The sequence below is a fragment of the Epinephelus moara genome, chromosome 13 (assembly GCF_006386435.1).
Source record: "Epinephelus moara isolate mb chromosome 13, YSFRI_EMoa_1.0, whole genome shotgun sequence".
In the NCBI taxonomy this organism is placed as follows: domain Eukaryota; kingdom Metazoa; phylum Chordata; class Actinopteri; order Perciformes; family Serranidae; genus Epinephelus; species Epinephelus moara.
The window spans coordinates 10,653,567-10,676,513 of record NC_065518.1 but is presented as its reverse complement, the minus strand read 5'-3'; the positions used below and the strand labels follow the sequence as shown (position 1 = coordinate 10,676,513).

The 22,947-nt window shown below is 40.2% G+C and overlaps 1 protein-coding gene across 1 annotated transcript; it reads right to left on the bottom strand.

The window, feature by feature from the left end:
- Positions 1–9: 9 nt before the first annotated feature.
- LOC126400231 (5-hydroxytryptamine receptor 3A-like) lies at positions 10–7,653 on the bottom strand. The gene is made up of 9 exons (XM_050060792.1): positions 6,739–7,653; positions 6,518–6,562; positions 6,311–6,420; positions 4,718–4,887; positions 4,382–4,542; positions 2,929–3,139; positions 881–991; positions 400–461; positions 10–66 (listed from the first exon to the last, which is right to left on the bottom strand). Exons 1-9 carry the CDS (start codon positions 6,910–6,912, stop codon positions 10–12), a joined length of 1,101 nt encoding a protein of 366 aa, XP_049916749.1. The 5' UTR covers positions 6,913–7,653.
- Positions 7,654–22,947: the final 15,294 nt, after the last annotated feature.

Genomic DNA, 22,947 nt, shown 5'->3' with positions numbered 1-22,947 from the left:
ACTACTGAGTCACATCATGAGCTCATCTGAGGCATGGGACTCCTCTGTCATTTGGCTGCTACTACCCTGCAGACATGGTTTTACAGTCAGTGGTTTAAAGCACAATTACAAACCAATTTTTATGTACAGTACATTAAAGTGATGAGACACTGAAAAGTCAGTACACCCTGGAAAATTCTGTGTTGTAAATCAGCTTTATATTGTGTTTTATGTGGTCAGATATGTGTTCACGTTCACCTCTCTCTTAGCCACCGTAGTATCAGGGTGACAGTAGAAATTTCTGAGGTGTAAATCCCAAAATCTTGACAAGTAAAACCAAAGGTAGTGCCACTACCTTAAGGAACTATGTTTTTGTAATTTTGGCTGAACCAGTCCCTTAAAGTGTAACGCAATCCCTACCTTGAGCAGTTTAATTGGAGTTTCATCAACAGACGCATCACTGGGAGTCCATTTGTTGTCCTCTGGAGGGACAGACACAAAACATCCAGTCAGTATTTCAAGTTATAAATATACCCGCTTCAGTGTATTCAGAAAGCAATCTTGGAACCCACTGGTTATTGTCTGACAACGATAAAGCCTCTGGGGGCTAGGGCCAGTATTTTGGGCTGATGTGGCGTAGCCAGGCAAGACTTCCTCTTCTGTGTGCCGGTCATTTCGGCTCATCTCTATGAGCAGATATGAAAGCAGACTGGTCCTCAGACTATAGCCAGTGGGCTCTGAGATTGCGCTTTGGCAAATGCTTCCCGCCTCTCCACACAAAAAAATGTGATAGGTCAACACTACATGCATGTGCATAAACTGTTTACAGAAATTATTAAGGAAGTTAAGTAAAGGTGGACATGACAGTAACAATTTGACTATGACAGAGGAGCTTCTGTACCACTGCACTCGTTGTCTTGGTATGAAGAGTCTTTCTCCATCAGATACATCACCAAAATTGTCTCCAGGAGGCTCAGCATCATAAGAGCAAAAATTCCAATGCAGTAGACCGCTGAAGGGGGAAGGCAACATCGTTAATGCAAACAAATAATTACACATTGAGTCAGTATATGTGGTGTTCCTGCTAAAATAAAGTGCAGTACAGTAAAAGAAAGGACTTTGACATTTACTTGTTTTTTTTAACAAGGCTTTAAAAGACTACGCCGACGATTTGGGAGTTATGCCCTTTCTCTATCATTTTCATAGTGAGACAACATGATCGATATCTTTTTTGTGTCTGTACGTCCAGTGGCTGGGTCTCAGCGGTTAGCATTGTGGCTTAGCTTAGTGAATACAATTGAAGTCTATAGGGGGTCAGTAGCCTACTCGGTAAAAGTGAACAAATAAACATTACAGAAACCCTGAAGCTGGCATTTCTGCACGTGCATTTAAAATAAACACGTTTAAACATTAATTCAAAAAACAATTAATTAATTTATTGTTTATTAAATTAATTTTTAGTCGTTTTAGAAGAAGTTTGATACACGGAACTATAGTGTGTTTACGCTCTGCGTGGAGAAATACACCGGTGAGCAGGCACAGACGTAGCCTGTAAACAAAACTCAGCTGTTTATTTAGCCTAGCAATATCTCCGGACTATAGTAGGTGCAATGGACGACTTTGAACGCGATTTTGAAGAGCTTCTTGTAGCGGACACAGATCCATAGCCGTACCTGTTTGAGCCGGAGTATACAGATGAGGAACTCCAGGTGTTGGATGCTGAGCGGGCGAGAAGAGAGGCTGAATCCTCCGAGGCAGTGGAACAGCAAGGGGCCGAGGGGAGACCGAGGTCAGGGGAGGATTGGTGGTGTAACTGCGGGGCTTGCCAACCTATGCCTACGGAGGTGGAATCATTTTGCTGCACAGAATGGGATTCAGTGCTATCTTTGTTGGGGAGGCTAGAGATATATCATCAGGAGGAAAACCGCCGCAGAGAGTGCATCACAAGGAGTGAAAACTTTGCAGCAATCACTAATCCTGGCGTGATTGAAACATTTTTTCATGTTCCTAAGATAAACTGGAAAAAACACCCCAGGCCTGCAGGAGCTGATGGACAGCTTTCAGTCGAGTGAGTAATATCGTCCGTGTCGTCTCTTTGTTTGCTTTTACCGAGTGACCTAGCGTACCTGTCCCAGAGCCAGCTGCAGCTGTTGCTCACCGGTGTATCCCTCCACCCAGGGCGTAAACACACTATAGTTCCGTGTATCAAACTTCTTCTAAAACGACTAAAAAGGACTCTAGTTTTTCGAATTAATGTTTAAACATGTTTATTTTAAATGCACGTGTAGAAATGCCAGCTTCAGGGTTTCTGTAACGTTTATTTGTTTACTTTTACGAGTAGCCTACTGACCCCCTATAGACTTCAATTTTATTCGCTAAGCTAAGCCGCAATGCTAACCCCTGAGACCCAGCCACTGGACGTACAGACACAAAAACCCAAATCGTCAGAGTATTCCTTTAAGGATGGCAATGTCAACTGGTCTGTCCACCACTGTGGTCCAGACTGAAAAGTCTCGACAACTATTGGATGCAATACGATGAAAGTTTGTACATACTTTGGCAATCCACTGACTTTCCTTCTAGTGCAAAAAAGGAAAAATGTCAGCCATCCAAGCTGAGTTATTAAACTGAACTAAAAGGACATTTGAGAGTGCTGGCGTTTTTCCTTTTTTGACTGTTTCTGGCCATGCACCTTATGAGTGTATTTAGTTTTGAGAGTGCTTGCTTTTTCCTACGTGACTTTTTCCTTCTAGTGCAAGCATGAGGTTGACATTTGTATTGTGTCTTTTGTTTATGACCTGCAAATGTAATGACATTCCCATAAGCCTTAGTTGTACTTCAAACAAGCGTGTTAGCATGTTAGCACGTTTGCATTTAGCTAAAAGCAACATACTGCCTAAGTACAGCCTTAAGTCACTAGCATGGCTTTAGGCTCTTAGACTTCTTTACCTATAAGTGGAATCCTGTCTGAAGAGGAAGGCAGAATTTCATTGAGAATAAGCTGCATCACAGTGACAGCAAGCAGCACAGTGACCTTGAAGCTGAGCTTCTCGCCCCCGCTGTCTGAGATCAGGAAGGAAGCCAAGTCCAGACAGAAGAAGAACAGGATGGGCAGTAAGAAGTTGACAATGTAGAGGAGAGACCGCCTCTTCATGGTGATCTGTAAATTAATTTTTGAGCATCAGATGGTAAATGTTCTGACTCCTACACATACACATCGGAGAAAGGCTAAACTACACCGACCATGTAGTACACAGCAGATAATCAAAAAATAATGTCAAATTTTTGTTTAAGTAAAAATGTGTTGGGTGACAGCCATCTATCTCTAGTTAAAGGGATTATCATATTCAAGGTCAGTTCAAGCAAGAAATAAAAGGAAGGAAATAAATGTGAAGAAACGAAAGGACACGAAGGAAAAGATGAAAGATATTCACAATATTTCATGAGATATGGGATTTTGAAATGTTTGAATCTGCTGACTAAATAATAACTAGCTGTCACTTAAATCCTGCGCAATAACAAGCACAATACTTCCTTCCTGAAACGTAGAGAAGGAAAACCAAGTGTCTCTAAAAAAAGATTATTTAATTAAAGTGCAAGACACACTCCTCTTAAAGGGCCAGACAAACCAAATCGACATCAACGAACTAGTGGCAACGAAGGCTGACTGTGTGATGGCCAAAAGTTGCACCTGAACACACTGCAAGGACAACAGCCAGCAGCCAACTAGCAACCAACTGTGTTGTGCACCTGCATGGGAGGAAATATAACTCTCTATGCTTGCAGGCCGGGGGTGATCTGTATTCGTCATTAAAAAAGGGAAATCTGAAGACCGACAGGACAGATTCAAAAGGCTTGTTAGCCAGTCAGCACATTAACAACACAACGCCATGCTGAATGAACAAAGCATATTTACCACAGCTAGCAAACAATAACAAAAATGATTCCGAAATATTTCTGCTGAGGAGCTACTAAAAAAAAAAATCTTGCCTCATATAACAAGTTTGTGCCAAGCTGATGCTGTCTTGACTTTAGCTGTTTGTTTATTTTCCTCATCTCCATTTCTCTTCTCGTGCACTGAGCTGAAATGATTTCATTCACCGACAGGCCTTGTTGTCTCCAATGCCAATTCAACATCCTGAATTGGCTGAAAAAACCCCAATAAGGGCCGATGAGGGCCAACGGTGCAGAATACACCATAAAAGCTTGGGTGACGGCCCGACTGTGACCAAATGGCTGACTGTCTCAGTGTCTCAGGGCCTTATGGGGCTTAACGTTTTTGCTGACCTCCAGTGGTTTGAAGTGATGTTGCATGATTTGTTATCTTCCAGTTGGTCTTCACTGTACTACTGATAAATAGTGTGTACAGAGGCCTTAATGTATAATACACAGCAGTACTTACAGTGTAAATCATCACGTCTTGTTGAAAGTCAAACATGTTGACAGTTTTGTTGGTGACTGTCATGTTGATGAACAGCCACTCATACTGGGTCCGCATCACCTCACGAGACCACTCTGTGGCCTGTGACGAATTGATATGGCGAACAAGCTGTATTTCTGCATCTGACGTGGGAGATAAACACAAACTGAAGTTTCCTTTCAGGGTAACAAAGACAAAATGTACGGTATGTGTTGATATCTGGTGTTGTGTTCAGATTACACTAAACTGTGAAAGTCCTTACAAAAGGTGGACACAGACATGGGAAAACAGAAGCAGAGAACTTAGTTGCAGACTCACCAGAATGTACGACAGACTTGAAGGTGAGTTTGCAGCTCTGAATGTCAAAGGGGAATTTGTAAACGTGCATTCTGCAGGTGCTGACAAGCACCTGGTCATCCTGAACATGGACTTCACCAGTAGAGGTGATGGTGAGATGAGGACTTGGAGGAGCTTTGTCTTTTTCTGTCCTGGATGATAACACACAGCTATATAAGCAAACATGCACACATCATGCACTTGGATATTCACCATTTGATTGTAAACCACACTTTTAAAGGGCCAGTGTGTAATATTTGGCATGGTTTATTGTCAAATCTGAATCTGAATCTTCTACCCATTAATATGTTTATATGAGTGTATAATCGCTATAAAATAAAATTTGTTTGGTTTTCGTAGCCTTATAATTATGCTTTTATATACATATGTATATAGCAAGGGCCTTGCTTTAGAGAGGTCGCCATCTTGCGCCGCCATGTATGTATGGCAGTCCGAGCGGACAATCCAGCCAGCCAAAGAATGCGTTTCGCGTGTATAAATAAACCAACGAAGACAGCGGAAGGAAGGAAGGAGTAGGAAACAGCAGAGAGTTCGTCGATAGAGAGCAGTGAAAAGTTTTTTTAGTTATAAAGTTTGCGAATGGACCACACCACGCAACAGGAGAGAATGAACCCGAACCGTCATCTGCAAGGAAAAGAAGATGCAACTTCACTCCTTGTGATGCACTCTCTGCGGCGCTTTTCCTCCTGATGATATATCTCCCCAACGATGGTAGCACCGAATCCCATTCTGTGCAGCAAAATGGGAGCGGAGGATTCAACCTCTCTTCTCGCCCGCTCAGCATCCAACACATGGAGTTCCTCATCTGTGTACTCCGGCTCAAACAGGTATGGCTCTGGGTCTGTGTCCGCTAAAGAAACTCTTCAAAATCGCGTTCAAAGTCGTCCATTGCAGCTACTATAGTCCGGAGATATTGCTAGGCTAAATAAACAGCTGAGTTTTGTTTACAGGTTACGCTGTCAGTCAGTGTGCGGGCTGGAGATTGGTGGAGCAGAGAGGGGGAGGGCTGCCCCGCTGGGTACTGTGAGTGAGTATGTGTGTATGAAGTGTGTGTGTTAAGCTAGAAGAGTCAGAGTTTGGGACAGAGTCTTTTACGTGCTACTCCCTGGAGTGTTACCGGAGTTTTTGGAGTGCTCAAATAAACAGGCCTTTTTCCCAAACGTTACTCTGGTCTCCTGCTTGTAAGTGATTCATTACAATATCGTAACATGGTTTAGATTTCTAAATAAATATTCACCTCGTCGCTAGATAGACCTACTCCTGAAAAGGAGCGTGTCTACTAAAGGCTTTTTGTCCCTACGAGGCCACCGTCATTTACCCGACGGGAGGGGTGAGCGAGTGAGTCCTGCAATCTAGAATTTGACCACTGATGTCACTGTTCTCAACGGTTTTCAACCCATTTTACACACTGGCCCTTTAAACACTGTGGTGTATAGTGTCTTGGTCTCCATATGCTTCAGCCATTATTTCTAAACAGTAACATGATTCCCCATTACACCAATTCCTGTAATTGTGACTGTGTGCAGTTTTATGAGTGTGAGTGCATAAACGTACATTTCTTCAATAGCTATATCTGGCTTCCACAAAACCTCGGTGGGAAGAGAAACAGCCTCAATACCACAAAAGTCATTTGGATCCCAGTGAATGTGTTCGTTCTGCCACTTCTACAGAGGCAAACAGGGAACAAAAATCAGGAATACAATCCCAACAGATTGAGAAGTGACGACGATTCAAGTGCTGTTTTTCTCAGAGAGAACTCACCGTGAAAATCCAAACATAAGGAACAAATGTCTGGTCAATCTCTCTCTATAAACAAACAAAGAAATACAGTGAAAATCTTTCCAGTCAGGGAAAGACAGCATGACAGCACAACCCAAACAACCAAGCCTGACATACAGCTTCAAATCACTAAAACACATTTGAACCACTTTCATATGAATGATCAACAGCAACCGTTATAATGTCAAGTCTTACTTACTCACCACATCTAGAATGGCATACAGCAGTACCTCCAGGAATACCTGTGTGGGGTTTTGGTAGTCTTTGACAGGCCGGGTCATGAAGAACAGCTCATTGTTTCTGGTCAAGTTCAGGTAGTTTAAAACATCCTGATAACTGCACACTGTCTCAGATGACTTGTTCACGGCTAAAAACATCAAGACGCATCAACAATGAGAGAGATGATCTTACATGTATGAAATACAGAAACATACTAATTTCCATCCGTTAAATTATGGCTTCAGAGCAGTGGCGCCCCCAGAAATTTTTCATGAGGTAGCCAGATGTGGCCACTGAAAATCTTGGGGTGGCTCATCAAAACCAAAAGCCACAACTGAAATTCAGGAATTTGATTATGCTGTTGAAATATAAAGCTAGTTGGAAACTGTCAATATGAGAGTTAATGAATCAAATACTGACTAGGGCTGCCCCTGACTAAGAATTTTCCTAGTCAACCAATAGTCGTCAGTTGGGACCATTAGTCAACTAGTCACCCGCATGTTTACGATATTAATGTAATTATGAAATGATATATTTTGGGCGGGGCAACACAATGGTTTGAGTTGAAGGTGTGAGAAAGAATAGTATCAGTAACATTGTTAACACTGTGCTACATTACAGAGAAATACAAAACCATACTAATGAACCTTCATTAATATAGGCCTATATTTTATCTACAAGTGCACGTCACACACTGAGCGAGCCGCCTGTTAATGACGCTGTGGGCTAATGGGCATGTAGCTACTTCCATGTTTCAGATGATACGTCATGTTTGTAGTCGACCAATGAAGGTGAGTTTACATATCACCTTGGGTTCGTCCTTCACCTTCTCAAAATGATCCCACACTTTGGATTTCCTGCCCGACATGTTATTAACTAGCCTGTGGAATAACTGCAGGTACCAGCCCTGGAAATTAGGGGCCGTACACATGCTGCATCTCTAACCACCTGGAAAACGCAAGGTTAGGCGCTGGGCACTACTCTTGTGCCTTTGTTGTGCCAGCTTTCTAGAGCGTGGCGGCAGGTTGCGTCTGAGGTTACTAATCAACCTTAACAAGCATCATATAGCCAATTTATCTGAAATCCTGAGTGCAGAGCTGATCTTCTTCCAGGTGCTGTTTATAAGTGTGTAGGCCTATTGTCTGTGGGCCAGATGTAAAGCTCTGGGTAGCCCTGCACTAACATGATCAACTTTTCCGTATTTATCAGACTGAATATTTACAGAAGAAGGGAAAGATATCTGTCGGCTGTGATTTGCTAGTAACATGACTCCTGTCTGGGGTGTCGGTAGCGTAGTGGATAGTGCTGGTGCCCCATGTACAGAGGTGATGCCTCGCTGCAGCGGTCGCGGTTTCGCCCCTGCTTCAGAGCCCTTACAGTATGTTTGTCTAGTTAGTCACTATTTCTGAATTTTGCATATGAGGTTTACTAATTTTTCATCAGTCTTTCAGTTTCAGTTTCTGAGCACCCAGCTTACAAATACCTGAAATAATATCTGGTACTTGTGGTCACAGATGGATGTTGGCACTTAGGCATGTGGAGTATAAGCTCACCTACTTGACCACTAAACAATGTTTTACAGCCGTCTGATTCTAAATAGACTCTCCATTTGAGATCCATCTGCTACATACCACAAAATGCATAATAATACAATTACAGCCAGCAGCACTCAGAACTGTCTGAAATCCTGATTGCAGCAATTTAAAGAGCTGTTCGCAACAGTTCTTTCAGGCTTTTGCAATCAGACGTCTTTAATTAAATAATAAGATGTAAGGAGCTATAAGGCAATATGCTCAGTCTACCAAAAACAAAAAAACAACAAGAATTATTTTTAACTTAGCCATAGCTATGCAGACAGTTTTTGGTTTTCCAGGTTTTAAAATATCTGTCTCTTTTTTCTGCTTTTCTGATTTCTGCTTCTTTTTCAAAACAGTGGAGGTAAATGTAAGTTATTTAGTGGCACTCTCAAAGCACAGCACAACATTTAAAAGTTCAACACCAACACCTCTTTTCAGAAATGGTGTCTAGGTTACTCTTGATCAGCAACAGACTTCACTTGCCATTAAGATTATTTTCTTGTTATAAATTAAATCCAATAAAAGCTGTCCACACTGAGATGTGTAGATTATCCAAAGGAACAGTGGTACTGTGAAGACAAGAGAAACCGTACCTGTAAGGAGGAGCAGAAAGAGGAAGGCGCCAGCAGGCATCATGAGTCCAGGACCACCAACAATCAGCCAGAGGTGTGTACAGCAAATGTGCTGTTCAGAAATATTACCTCACACTTATCCTCACATTAGAAGAGGGCTGGGCAAATGGAGCGACCAACCCTTTGGGTTGTTTTTTTCTCTCCTTTTTTTACAGTGGAAACACCAATTGCAGGAAACACCAGGAGCAGCTGATTTCTACCACACTGCGGGCAATGTATTTTGCTATCGATCCAAATGCACTTTACTGCTTGCTCCCACTGTCCCAAAGAATTAAGCATGGTGATTAGATTTTTCTTAGTGAAATGGTCAAGGGCAGGGGTTGTGACCTTGGGGTTAAAATGCCAACTAACATCCCCGCTTCTAAGTTGCAACTAGGGCTGCCCCCTAATAGTTGACCAAACATCAGTCAACCAGAAAGGTCATTAATTGGCAAGATTTCATTGGTCATTTAGTCGCACAAAAAACAACCAAACATGAAACTCTATTGGGAGCTGTGCCTTGTCAAAATAAATCAAAACCTATATGATTGGACCATGAGGGAATTTAATTTGAAGGACAGACATAGGAAGAGGGCACGTTCAGCAGTCAGACAGGGGTCACGTTACAATCCAGTCACAGCTGACCGATATCTTTCCCTTCTTCTGTAAATATTCAGTCTGATAAATACGGAAAAGTTGATCATGTTAGTGCAGGGCTACCCAGAGCTTTGCATCTGTCCCACAGACGATAGGCCTACACACTTATAAACAGCACCTGGAAGAAGCTGCAGCTCTGCACTCAGGATTTCAGGAAAATAGGCTATACGATGCTTGTTCATGTTGCTTGGCAACCTCAGACAAAACCTGCCACCATGCTCTTGAAAGCTGGCACAAAAAAGGCACAAGAGTAGTGCCCAGCGCCCAACCTTGCGTTTTCCAGGCGGTTAAAGACGTGGCATGTGTGAGGCCCCTAATTTACAGGGCTGGTACCTGAGGTTATTACACAGGCTAGTTAATGTTGGGCAGAAAATCCAAAGTGTGGGATCATTTTGAGAAGGTGTAAGTATTGCTTCACACTGGAAGAATTTAAACTACAGCAAAGCTACCTTAGGGAAAAATCTAGTTAACTAAAGCTACTTAAAGAAAGTAATTTAAACTACTTTTAGAAAAAAAGATCACTTGACAATGTAGATGTGATACAAAAGCATAAAGTATAAAACAAAAAGTCATATGCCAACAAAAAAATGCCACTCAACAAAAGCAATAAATGGGACAAGACTTGAGATCAGTCAGTTAAGTTGGACAAGCTTGACAAAAGCTTCCATGGCGACTTGTTCTGCTTGGCCTGGTGCTAGAGCTTTTATTAGATAGTTTCACTACCTGAGGCGATACAGGATGAAAAAAGATGAAAGATAAATCAGTGGTTAACTGAATGAACAAGACATAACTGCACAAATTGAGGCTTCCTGTTGCATAAAAAAGGGAGCAGTACAGACTGAGACTATGATGGTGCGTTCCAGGCAACCCGTAACTTGTGTTTTCACAACCTGTAACCCGTGAAAGTGCACTGGAACGGCAGTCAAACCCGTAACTTCCCACCCGTGCGTACCAGATCGATGTACTCCCAGTTACGCTTTCTGACGTCACACAGCCCTCTAAACCAATTACCCTACTCCTCTAAACAACAATGGCAGCCCTATGGATGCGGTGTTGATGCAGGTGATACATGGTGAGAAATAGACATAAAATAACCCTAATGTTAACGCATTATTGGCAGCCGCTCTAACAGCTGGTTTCCAGTGCAAGAATAATCAATACAAAATACGTTTCCAAACACACAGATAACGTAAAATAAAAAGTATAATAGCATCTGTGACCTTGTGCGCTGTTTTTCCTCCTCCGTTTCGCTCAAATGAGCAAGGAGCAGGCACCTTTGGCGATAGAAATTTTGGGGAAGGACAAACAAACGGTTCGCCATGTTCAACGTTAAACAGGAAGTAACGTGAAGTCGTGACTTACGAGTTCAAAAGCCTGCCTGGAACGCACCATGAGTCAACAGAGAGAGGGATGATGCCAACGTGGAAGTTAGCATCATCGTGGTTCTCGTCAAAAAGCCTAAGGGATTTTGGAAATACGCTCTGTTGCAAACAAACATTTAAGATACTTACATGTTTTGCTCAGCGAGATAATCTTAACAAATAAACAGCACTTTAATGGTCATGGAAACCTAAATGCAATCGCCAGAAGTAAAAAGCTAAAGTTCGGCTATAAATGAAACTACACTATATGGTCACATGACCTGACATCACCACCATAACTGCAATGCCGTGTTTGGCGCGATGATGTTCTGTAGTCGCATTTAGCCACTTATTAGCAACTGCCTTCTTTGGCTGACGATGTTGTTTGGACATTAGGCTAACTCCTCTTGATGCAGCCATAAAGCAGCTAGCTAATTAGCTAATATTAGCTAATTTAAGATGTGACCAGGCTGAAGTTACTGATCTGACAACAAGCTAACTGCTCTTGATCCAGCTATACTTTAGCTACCTAGTTAGCTGGCATTAGCTAATTTAAGATGTGACCTTGCTGAAGTTGCTGATCTGGCAATGAGCTAACTGCTCTTGAGCTAGCTATACGTTAGCTAGCCTGTTAGCTAGTATTAGCTAATTTAAGATGTGACCTAACTGAAGTAGTTGATCTGACAACAAGCTAAATGCTCTTAATCTATACGCTAGCTTGCTAGCATTTTGCTGACATTAGTGACTATGTATAATGTAATGTGTCCGTGAAGATTATGACAGTCTCCCAGCCACATCTTTTAACCATATTCAAAATTAATAAGTTAGGATATAACTCTAACTCATAGAGTTAGGAGCTCTATGAGGGGATTCTCAGATTGTTTTTGAGTACGGCCCCTGTATCTTAAATTACCAAAGAGAAAGCTGAGGACACATGATCAAGTGCTAAGCTAGTGGCCCATTCTCTCGCTCATACAACACACACACATAGTCCACTATACGCATTATTACAACATCGAAAGCCAAGGCTGGTGCCATAAAGTGAATTAAATGCATGTCTTACCTTTTCAAGAGTTGCAAGCAGCGACTGTTGGTGCTGAACGTCCTACGAACAGTGTCCTTCCACTCAGTTGTACAGTTTCTGATTAAGGCCCTTTCAAATGCCAGCTGGGCCTTTCTTTTGTGGAGCATTACGCGTATGTGGTCCAAAAATACATTTCTCAGGGTGGAGAATGAATTGTCACACATGGCTATGGAGTGGAGTCCAAATGTTAAAGCATATTTGAAAGCAGTCAATACACTGGGCATTGCGGTGACATCCGTGTGGCACTTGGAGATGATGTGCTGTACAGTCCCCCTCGACTGGCTGCGATTGTTTTTGCGAGCTGAAAAACGTTAAACAACCTCGTACTCTCTCTCAACAACAGGCAATTGTTACAAGTCCATAAAGTGTTTCACAGCCTTCACATCCAGAAATGTGTCCCTTTCTGGGTTCAGTGCACGGGCATGTTTGCAATATAAATTCTCACAACAGCGTAGGCGACGTGCGTAGGGTCTGCCGCACAAGCATAAATCCTGCTTAATGCCTGGTTCACACTAAGCGACATTTTTGTCTGTTCCGACAGTCACTATGTCACATTACGCGATTGTGGAATCATAAAATCATGCCGTGACTTGGCCGACAGACATGACAGACTACACAATGATCCACTCCAATCATCCCCAGTCGTCTTTCACGACTTGTGTGATGTCATCGGGTTATTCTTGTCCTACTTTTATTATTATTACTATTATTTCAGTCACTGTGTCTGTTCATGTCCCAACCAAAATGTTGTTGTAGTAACATAAAAAGTGCCACCAGATGGCAGGAGCTACATTTGAAGTATCGTACGCAGACATGCAAATTACTGAATCCTCCACAAAAAGTTCCTGCAAATGTTTCACAATAAAAGCCTGTTCAGAAAATGAAGGGATTATCTCAACTGAAATTGTAATGGGCTTTTAATTTGAAAGAGATACAGGAGGTGTTGAGTTTAAAATGACGGCACAATGTATTAAATTTATCAAGGCAAACAGGAGCAGATAAAGAGTAAAAATATAATAATACAGAGGGAATAATAAATAACAGCTCGTCTATAATGTAGTCTCTTTCAAAAGAAGCTGGTCCCCTCTGCAGTTGTGGTGAGTAAAAGCGTCTCCATTATGAAGAGGTAACATTCTTTGCTAGCTTGATGCTAATGGCAGTACTCACCGGGTTGATAAAGTGCCTCTGCTGTTTCGCCCAATCATTTTTCCCTTTTTAATCTGTGCGGTAACGTCCCTACAGGAAATACCTAAAGAGAGGAAATATGTTGTTGTCGTACAGTTGTCGACGGTAGAAATTGTTAACAACAAAAAGAAAATCAAACATGCTGGACTTTCTGTTGGAAAGTTGTGAGGCGTCCCAGAAGCTGCGTCGGTTGTCGTGACACACTACATGAGATGAAACGATGGATTATCGCGTATGACACTTTTTGTCATTCACGATCGGAGCCAACACCGTACGTCCCTGCGTCGGGCTATAATCGGGCTGATATCGTGTAGTGTGAACCAGGCACTAGTCCCCCTAATTATTACACACTGCTCCTTTAAGCTGCTTAACTGCTTACATCAAGGCATAAAGACATAAATGTTTAAACTTTTGCCAATATGGACATCCTATACATCGTTTGATTCTCCACAATTCAGTCATCATTTCATTTCAAGAAAACCACAAGCACCAGAGTATACTTCATTCAGATTTACCAGCATTGCAAACGAGAAAGAAGAAAAAAAAAAGGTGCCTCCCTACCTTTAAATTGTTAAAGTCTGAACATGCGTCCCTTCCTTGATTATTTACATTTCTTTAATTCATAAGGGTCCATGATCAAAAAAATTATAAGGATTTCCATAAAAAGTAAAAGTTATGAATGCCGAGGCTCATTGCTCACTGTATGCTAATTGCTAAGACTGCACATGAACTGACAGCAAACAGTATTTTCTCGTCTTATTTGCAGACAACAACTTTAAAGTGTGTCCACCTTTCTCTCTTTAGTTTTATTTTCGGTATTTCAAACCGGCTCGTCGCTCAGTGGCAGGTGAAGGGGGTGGTGTTGTGTTGGTGCGCCAGGTGCAGTTGATCCTCTGTTGACGACTTCTAACACCTTTGTATCATTACAGTTTAACTATTATGAGTAAATGAACTGTTGAGAACTTACCTCCATCTTACCAGCGCCGAGGTCTCCCTGCGTATCTCTTAGCTCAAATCTGCTGCATGATTTTCGCTGGCTCTCGAGCTGGTGGAAATCCATATGTTAAACGAACTGTACTTCCGCATTCACAAAGAGTAAGTTGGAGAAGTGGATCGGGAGACTAATCCGCCGCTCTCTCTTTCTCTCAAACACAGAACAAAATCAGGTCAAACTTCGATAAAACTGTAAAACTAAACAATGCTAGTCAAATTTTAACCGATATCATGTTGCTGTGTTGCCTATCTCTCACCTCAGGAACATATTTTAGCGTACTGTTTAACTGTGTTACCAGCCGGCCGCCATATTGTTTCTTGTCTCAACACAGCCAAGTTCGCATTACATCTTCTTCTTCCTCTTCTTTGTGTTTTCTGGCGGATTGCAATACCAACTTTAAAGGTGCATACCGCCACCTACTGAACCAGAGTATGTAGGACAGGATCTAGTTTTATATTACATTATGTCATGGAGAGACATAACAAAACAAACAAAAAAAATAAATAAAAAATAAAGGAAAAAAACAACAACAAAAAACGCCAACCAACCACTATATTCTATAAAACTAACCAGTGTTATATAGGTAATCCATTACCCCTCTCTGTATCTCCCACACCTTATCTCCCTTAGTTCCCAGTATCCCTGCCAAATTCCAGTCCCGTCCTGCCTCTCTCACCCTTTGTTGCAACCTTACCCTTTCTTCGTTATATTTACTACAGTACATAATTACATGTTCTACATTTTCTATAATATTACAATATGTGCAGACTTGTGAGTTTACTTTTCCCAATAAAAATAATGTCTTATTTAAACCAGTGTGATGAAACCTTAATCTTGATAGAACTACCTCCTCTCTTCTACTTCTTCCCTTAATATTCTGTGCTCTGACTGTGTTTTGTATTCTGTAATAATTTCTGCCCTTACTGTCCTCATCCCACTTCTTCTGCCAAAATTCTGATATTTTCTTTTTGATTAGTGCTTTTCCTTCACCTTTTCCAAATGGAATATCCGTTACATGTCTCATACTAAGTGCTCTTTTTGCCACCCTATCTGCAAATTCATTACCTCTTAATCCCACATGGGCAGGTACCCAGCAAAATTCTACCTCGATCCCCACTTTCTGAACTCTGAACAGACACTGAAGAATTTCATACATTAAATCTTCCCTGAGTGACTTCATATTCTGTAAGCTCAGTAACACTGCTGCAGAGTCAACACACAGCACCACCCTGTCTGGTCTCACCTCCTCCACCCACTGAAGTCCAAAAATGACTGCCATCATCTCTGCTGAATAAACTGATAATTTATCTGTTATCCTATTGCTCAGTTGAATTTGAAAAAGTGGGATGTAAACTCCTGTACCAACGCGATCATTTTGATCTTTTGAGCCATCAGTGAATATTTGTAAATAACTGTAATAATGATTCTTTATATATTGATTTGCACAATGCCCTATTTCCCTTTCCACCCAATCCTTCTTTAGGTTCATAATACTAAAATCTATTTTAACCTTAGGAAAAAGCCATGGAGGAACATTACTTATTGGCAAAGGGGAATTAAAACAAATTTCTTTAATGCCATATTTTTCTATTTTATCTTTTATCTTCCATCCAAAACCATTTCCCTTAAAACAGTTATATTCCCAGCATTCATTTATGACACTTTTGATGTTTTCATCCCCACATCCTCTTAACCGAATCCAATATGTTAATGAAAGTTTGTCCCTTCTGAACTCTAGTGGGCTTTCACCTGATTCCACCAGCACGGCATTAGTTGGAGTTGTCCTCATTGCACCAATACAGAGTCTCAAGGCTTTGTTTTGTATTCTTTCAATTTTGTTTAAGTGTGTTTTGGCTGCTGCTTCATAGACAAAACATCCATAATCTATTGCTGATCTCATCAATGCCTTATATATATCTATTAATGCCTGCTTATCTGCTCCCCAGTTATATCCTGATATAGCTCTCATTAAGTTGATTACTTTTTTGCATTTTGTTTCTAGTTTTTCAATATGCAACTTCCACGTACACCTTTCATCAAGCCAGATCCCCAAGTACTTAAATTCCTTTACTTTTTCTATTGGTTGCCCATATAAATTAAGACTCTGTTCCTCTATCTTTCTCTTCCTGGTGAAGTACATGTAACAAGACTTACTGGGTGAAAGTTTGAATCCCCAATTATATGACCATTGTTCTACTTTTTGAATAGCCTCCTTTATATTTTTCAAAACACTTCTATCATCTCTTCCCCTGATCCAAATAGCTCCGTCATCTGCATATAAGGATGAACAAATCCTTCTATCTAGGTTTGTAAAAATATCATTAATCATAATATTAAATAATACTGGACTGATGGCACTTCCTTGGGGAATGCCATTAGCTATATCAAATTCATCGGATATCTCCAGCCCTACTTTTACTCTAAACTTTCATTCAGAAAGAAAGTCTAGTACCCAGTTAAACAACCTTCCACTAATACCCATTCTATTCATTTGGATTAACAGTCCTTCTCTCCACATGGAATCATAGGCTTTTTCAATATCAAAGAAAACAATCACCATCAGTTCTTTAATCTTGAATGTTTTCTCTATTTCATTGCTAACTTTCACGACAGCATTCATAGTTGATCTTCCTTTCTTGAAGCCATTCTGATATGATGCCATTAGACCTCTCTGTTCTAATATATAATTAAGTCTCTGGACCAAGATCTTTTCCATCCATTTACACAAATGCGAGGTTAAGGCAATGGGTCTGTAGTTTCCAGGGTTATTTGGGTCTTTACCAGGTTTACTAAAAGGCAAAATAAGTGCAGTCTTCCAGCTTTTTGGCATGATCCCATCTCTCCATATCTTGTTAAATAATTCCAAGACAAGTTTCAATACTTGATCAGGCAAATTGCGAAACATCACATAGCTTAATTGGTCCTGACCTGTTGCTGTATTCCTAGTGCCATGCAATGCTATTTCTAACTCACTCATAGTCAGCTCAGCATCAAGAGTTGAGTCTACATTATCTTTTTTCCTAATTATGTTCTGGTTTTCACTGAGTATTTCCTCTTTCCTCTTTTTATGCAGATCATCCAGATGATTTCCACTATGAACATTGGCAAAACTCTTACCCAGCAAATGAGCCTTTTCTTTATCAGTTATAGCTATTGTTTCTCCATCCTCTAATACTGGTATTTTAGTGTACTTCCTTTTACCACTCATTTTCTTTAACATGTTCCAGACATCACCTAATTTTACTTCTTTACCTATAGCACCACAATATGTTCTCCATGTACTCTTTTTACTAGATTTGATAACCTTACGAGTCAGAGCTTTTTTCCTTTGGTAGTCTATTAGGTTTTCTTGATTCAGGTTACTCCTCAGTACTCGTAAAGCTCTATTTCGCTCTCTAACAGTTTTAGTACATTCTTCATTCCACCATGGTACAACTTTTCTTTTTCCAGTTATATTACTCATGGGTATGCAGCGTTCAGAATTAGATTAGTCACTAACAAAACACATTCTTCTATATTACCATCCATTGAGATCGAACTAGCTTCCTCTATACAGTGTTCTTTGAATTTTCCCCAATCAGCTTTTTCAAAACACAATTTCTTTAGCTTGTATCTTTCTTGTGAAAAAATGTTAAGGTTTACAGAACAATGAATTGGGAAATGATCACTTCCTATGCTAGCATTATCATCAACATTTCATTCAGATGAACATACTAAATTTCTAGATACAAGTGTTAAATCAAGACAAGATAGGCTATTTCTATAAACATCTAGTCTTGTTCCTTTGCCATCATTGATACAGACTAGTGATCTTTCCTCCAATAGTTCCTCTACCACATTTCCATTGTTGTCTGTGTGTTTGCTTCCCCAAAGACTGTTATGTGCATTAAAATCCTCGCACCATACTTCTTTTCTATTATCATGCTTGATTGTATTAAACATTTCAACACTTAACTTCTTGCATGGGTTGTAAAAGTTGATTATTTTAGTGTTAACATCTGCATTACACACTTCAATAATTACGCATTCCATGTCTACTGGTGATGGTAATCTTCGAAACACTATGTTATCTTTAACAAATGTAACACAGCCACCTCCTTGATTGTCTACCCTGTCATATCGAGCCGAGGTATATCCTGGTAGAATAAAATCAAGATGAGGCCTTAACCAGGTTTCTTGCACACATAAGATATCTGGTCGAGGTTCTAATTCTGATACATATTTTTTGAATTCTTGTCCATTGGCAATAAGGCTTCTCGCGTTCCATTGTAGTAAATGGATCACCATAAGAAAGATGTTAATCATTACCCTGGGATCCTCCATCAGTGTTTGTTCTCAGTATTTCATGAATATCCTCTGCTCTTAAGTCTTGAATACCCAGGAACTCTTCTGCTGCATTCACCACTGTCTTAATTCTGTCGCTTTTTTTTTCTTGCTTAGTAGCCACATTGATTATTTTACAGATAAAGGCAACAAATCTTGTCTGATCCACAATCAGTGAATCCTCTTTAACCTTGCATTTATGTGTACACTGCACCAGCTGTGTCATTGGAGCCTTAGCTGCTCTGTCTTCTTGCCTTCTAGGCCTGCTAGCTCTCTGTGGTAGAGACCTCATGTCCCCACTTATTCCTCCTACTTCGCCGCTCATTACTTCTACATATGTTTCAGAGGGTCTACTTTGCATTTCATCATTAACTGTCTTTAAAGCTTCTGCATATGATATGTTATTGATTATCTTACATTTTTGCACCTCTTTTGCTTTAATCTGTACAGAACAGCCTCCAAATGCTGCACTATGTTCTCCTCCACAGTTACAACATTTCAGCTTAGCATCTTTCGCACATTTACCATAGTCATGTTCCCCTCCACATTTTGCACATCTTTGTTTACCGTGGCACTGTTGGGCTACATGTCCCATTCTTTGGCATTTAAAGCATCGTATCGGATTTGGGATATATTCTCTTACTCTGTAATTGATCCACCCCATTCTAATCTCTTTGGGAAGCGTGCTCTCAAATTGCACCAGCATTGATAAGCTTTCCTTCTTTACCCCATCTTTGTTTGTCTGAAGCCTCTTGACGTCTAGCACTTTCCCTCCTCTGATTTCTTTCTTGACTTCCTCCTCAGTCATTTCTAGCAGCACATTTGAAATACTCCATCAAGTGTATTTATCTTGAGGATTTTATCTTGTTGCTGCTTGTTCATAGCAGAAATAAGAACTCTGCGGTTGTTGAGAAACTTGGCAAATCTTATCTTTCCAATTTCTTTCTCAATTGCTTTAGTCATTTTAACTGGATGAAAGTGTCCCGTCTCTCTCCCAAACAATATGACTACTTTCCAGTCTTTCTCAGTCTCATGTTGCGCTGGATATTCCCGATGAGTTCTTACTTTTTTAAAGCACCCTCTTCTTCTTGACTGCTTCGATCTGACCAAGCTGCGCTTTTATCTTTCTTATCCTGCCTTTTCCTTCTTCTGTTTGATGCAAAGCACCAATCCATAACTTTCTCATCCCATCCCTCCGAACTTTCACCCATCCTACACTCACGGTTCAGTTGATTGCAATCCGACACAATTTCCTGCTCTCTCTCTCCAGTCCAGTCTTCTCAGCCTCTCATCCAAAAAACTTCGCATTACATCACCCACCAGCTGCAGGGTTTATGGGTGTGGTGCTGGGCATACCCGGAAAATAATAAGGATCACTTTTAGATGAAGACCAAATAATTTGGTTTTGTATTACTGATGTTGTATTATTTCTAATTTGTATCTTTATTTAGTTATTTATGTTTCTGTTTTCCCTATATTTTGGCTTTTATTTCTGTCTCTTTTTTTCTTCTCTACTTGGTTTCACACCCATTTACTTTGATAATATGATGGACTTGCCTTCGTGTTTTAATTATAAATTGTTCAGTAAAGTTTTTTCCCCAACAGTATGTTTATTGAGTTTAATGACAATAAACAAAGGCATACACATACACACATCCAGTATGTGGTTATATACATCCACAAACACACAAATGAAGAGGACACCAGAACAAAATCTCGGTTCAAGTGCCGAGTATTTAACACACGTGTCATTCACCCCCACCCCAAAAGTATGAATTTAGGGATAAATTAATAAAATGATCAAATAATTTAAACATATATTTGTATGTGTGTGTATATGTCTATATATACATCCACAAACACGCATATATATATTCATATATAAACATATATATATATATATGTATATATATATATATATATATATATACATTTATAATGCAATAGTTATAAATACTAAATGAAAACATTTAAATAAATGAATAAGAATGAGGGTTAAGAGCTTCATATATTTGGTTGAGGATGATATTAGTGCAATACAATACACTTAAGTTTAAGTACACAATATATTATTGTACAAATCTTCACAACAAGAAGAAGAAAAAAAACGGACCGATTTAAACATTGCAGAGGGTCGCTTATAGCATAGCCGCAGGTACTTCCAATAAAGTTTATTATAAGAAAAAAGAAAAGGTCTGGTGCAGCACACAGCATTCTGGTAGTTGTAGGCTTTCTACCTCTTGAGCAAAAATCAAATGCCACAGCCTTTTTTTCTGTTTTCTCGGGACATGTATCACCAGTTTGAAAAGAATTGCATGTCTCTACTGTATAGACAGGGTAGTCTTATGAGAGGACCATCTTTACAGCAGTGAAATAGTTATTTAACTGTTACTAGAGTGAACCAGTGCTTGAAGTTGGCGTATGTGCTTACTGTAGGAGCTAGATCAAATGAATGATTCTCAAATTATATATTTTTTTTATATATATTTATAAGTAATATCCCATTCAGACTAGTTTAGATAAACAATTTGATAGTATTTCCCGTATTTGCAGGTTTTGTGCAAGAGGAATTAAAAGCCCCTCCCATAAAAAAATTCCCATCTCAAATGTGCCCTGGTTGAGTTCAGTAGGTAGATTTTAATGATAACTAGATACCGGACTCCAAGATGGCACATATTTATTCCAATGAAGTTGTTTGCCTGACACATTTGCCAAAAGAGTTTTGTAGCTTCCGAGTTTACTTCCGCAGTATGCGGCCAACTGAATATGTGCAGTAGTGTTTCTTCCACTGGCCCTGCCCCTGATTTCCCGCTCGGCTCATTGACCTTACATTGTGATGACATCACAGATTTTTAAATCACTTTTTTTGGCTTGAGGAAAGTTTTACAAATATAAAACCATCATGGCTCAAAAAGTCAGAACGGAAGGGTTCGTAATTGACCATGTTTGCAGTTTGAGGTGTCCTATCAACAGTTTTACACACGTGTACACAGACATTTTTTTTTTTTTACACCACGAGTGGCCACTGGGAAAAATTTGCTGCAAGGCTCAGCTGCTCTCCTGTGTCTGGTTCAGCAGCACACACAAGCATACAAAGAAAAAACAACAAAAGAGTATGCCTATCTTGTTTATTTCAGTGGAATGAAGTCTGATACATGTTTACAGATTACAGGACTATTATTCCATCATGTGAATACAGAGTGTGGCTTAACTGCAGATACAGAAAGAACCCATAAAAGACAAAATAAAATGACTCATACTGTAGAAGAAAAAAACACATTTACAGGTCTTTAGAAAATGAACACTTGGTATACAGCATACATATATACTTAATATAATGGATCCAGCAAAAACACTCAAAACAGTAGACGATGTTATTAATTTAAAAAGTGCTACACTTACATTTTAACATATCTTATTATGTATTTGATCAACTCACTGAACAGTATAATTGTACATATTACACATCAAAGGCATATATTACTATAAATTTATAACACCACCAGACATAGTCTCATACAGAGTATATGTGTTAGATGTACAGCAGTGTGTAAAACATGCAGCACTACGTATGTCTGAACTTCAGTTCAGAGAAGGTCACTTTGTGTTCATAGTAGAGCACAAAGTAATGCTGCCTTTTTCTCTTTTGGTCAACATTATCCAAGACGTGGTCATCTTGTCTGAACAAAATGTGGACAAAAAATAATAAATAACAATAGTAATAATGTGATTGCAAAGGATTTGTAATGAAGATCATGGATCCTGTGGGTCCATGTAGGGTCCAACAAGTCAGAATGAACCCTTGATGGTCTAAACTGAGCAACAGTGGGTCATTGTTCTCTACCACAAACCATCTCCTCAAACCACAAGCACTCCCCCTTTCTGAAGCCTCAGAGGAGCGGTGCAACAGCTTCATCTCTTTTTTCAGGAAAAAAGTTGACTCCATCAGGTCTCTCCTCTCCAGCTCTACTGACCCACCTGCCCAGACGGCCCACCCACAGCCTGGGACTGCCCAACCTCTCTGCTGTTTCTCAGACACTACACAGCAGGAAGTTGAGAACATCATTAAGTCAATGAAACCATCCACCTGCGCCCTGGACCCCCTCCCCACAGCCCTGGTGAAAGCCAATCTCTCCGCCATCAGCCCCCTTATCACCAAGGTCATAAATCACTCCCTTCACGCCGGTCCAATCCATCTGCCCTGAAAACTGCTGTCATTAGACCTCTTCTTAAAAAACCCACCCTTGACCCTGATGTTTTCTCCAACTACAGGCCCATCTCCAACCTTCCATTTATATCCAAGGTATATATCATAAGTTCACTGTGTCACCTGTGGTGTCCCTCAAGGCTTGGTGCTGGGTCCTACCCTCTTCACTCTCTATATGCTTCCCCTCGGCCATG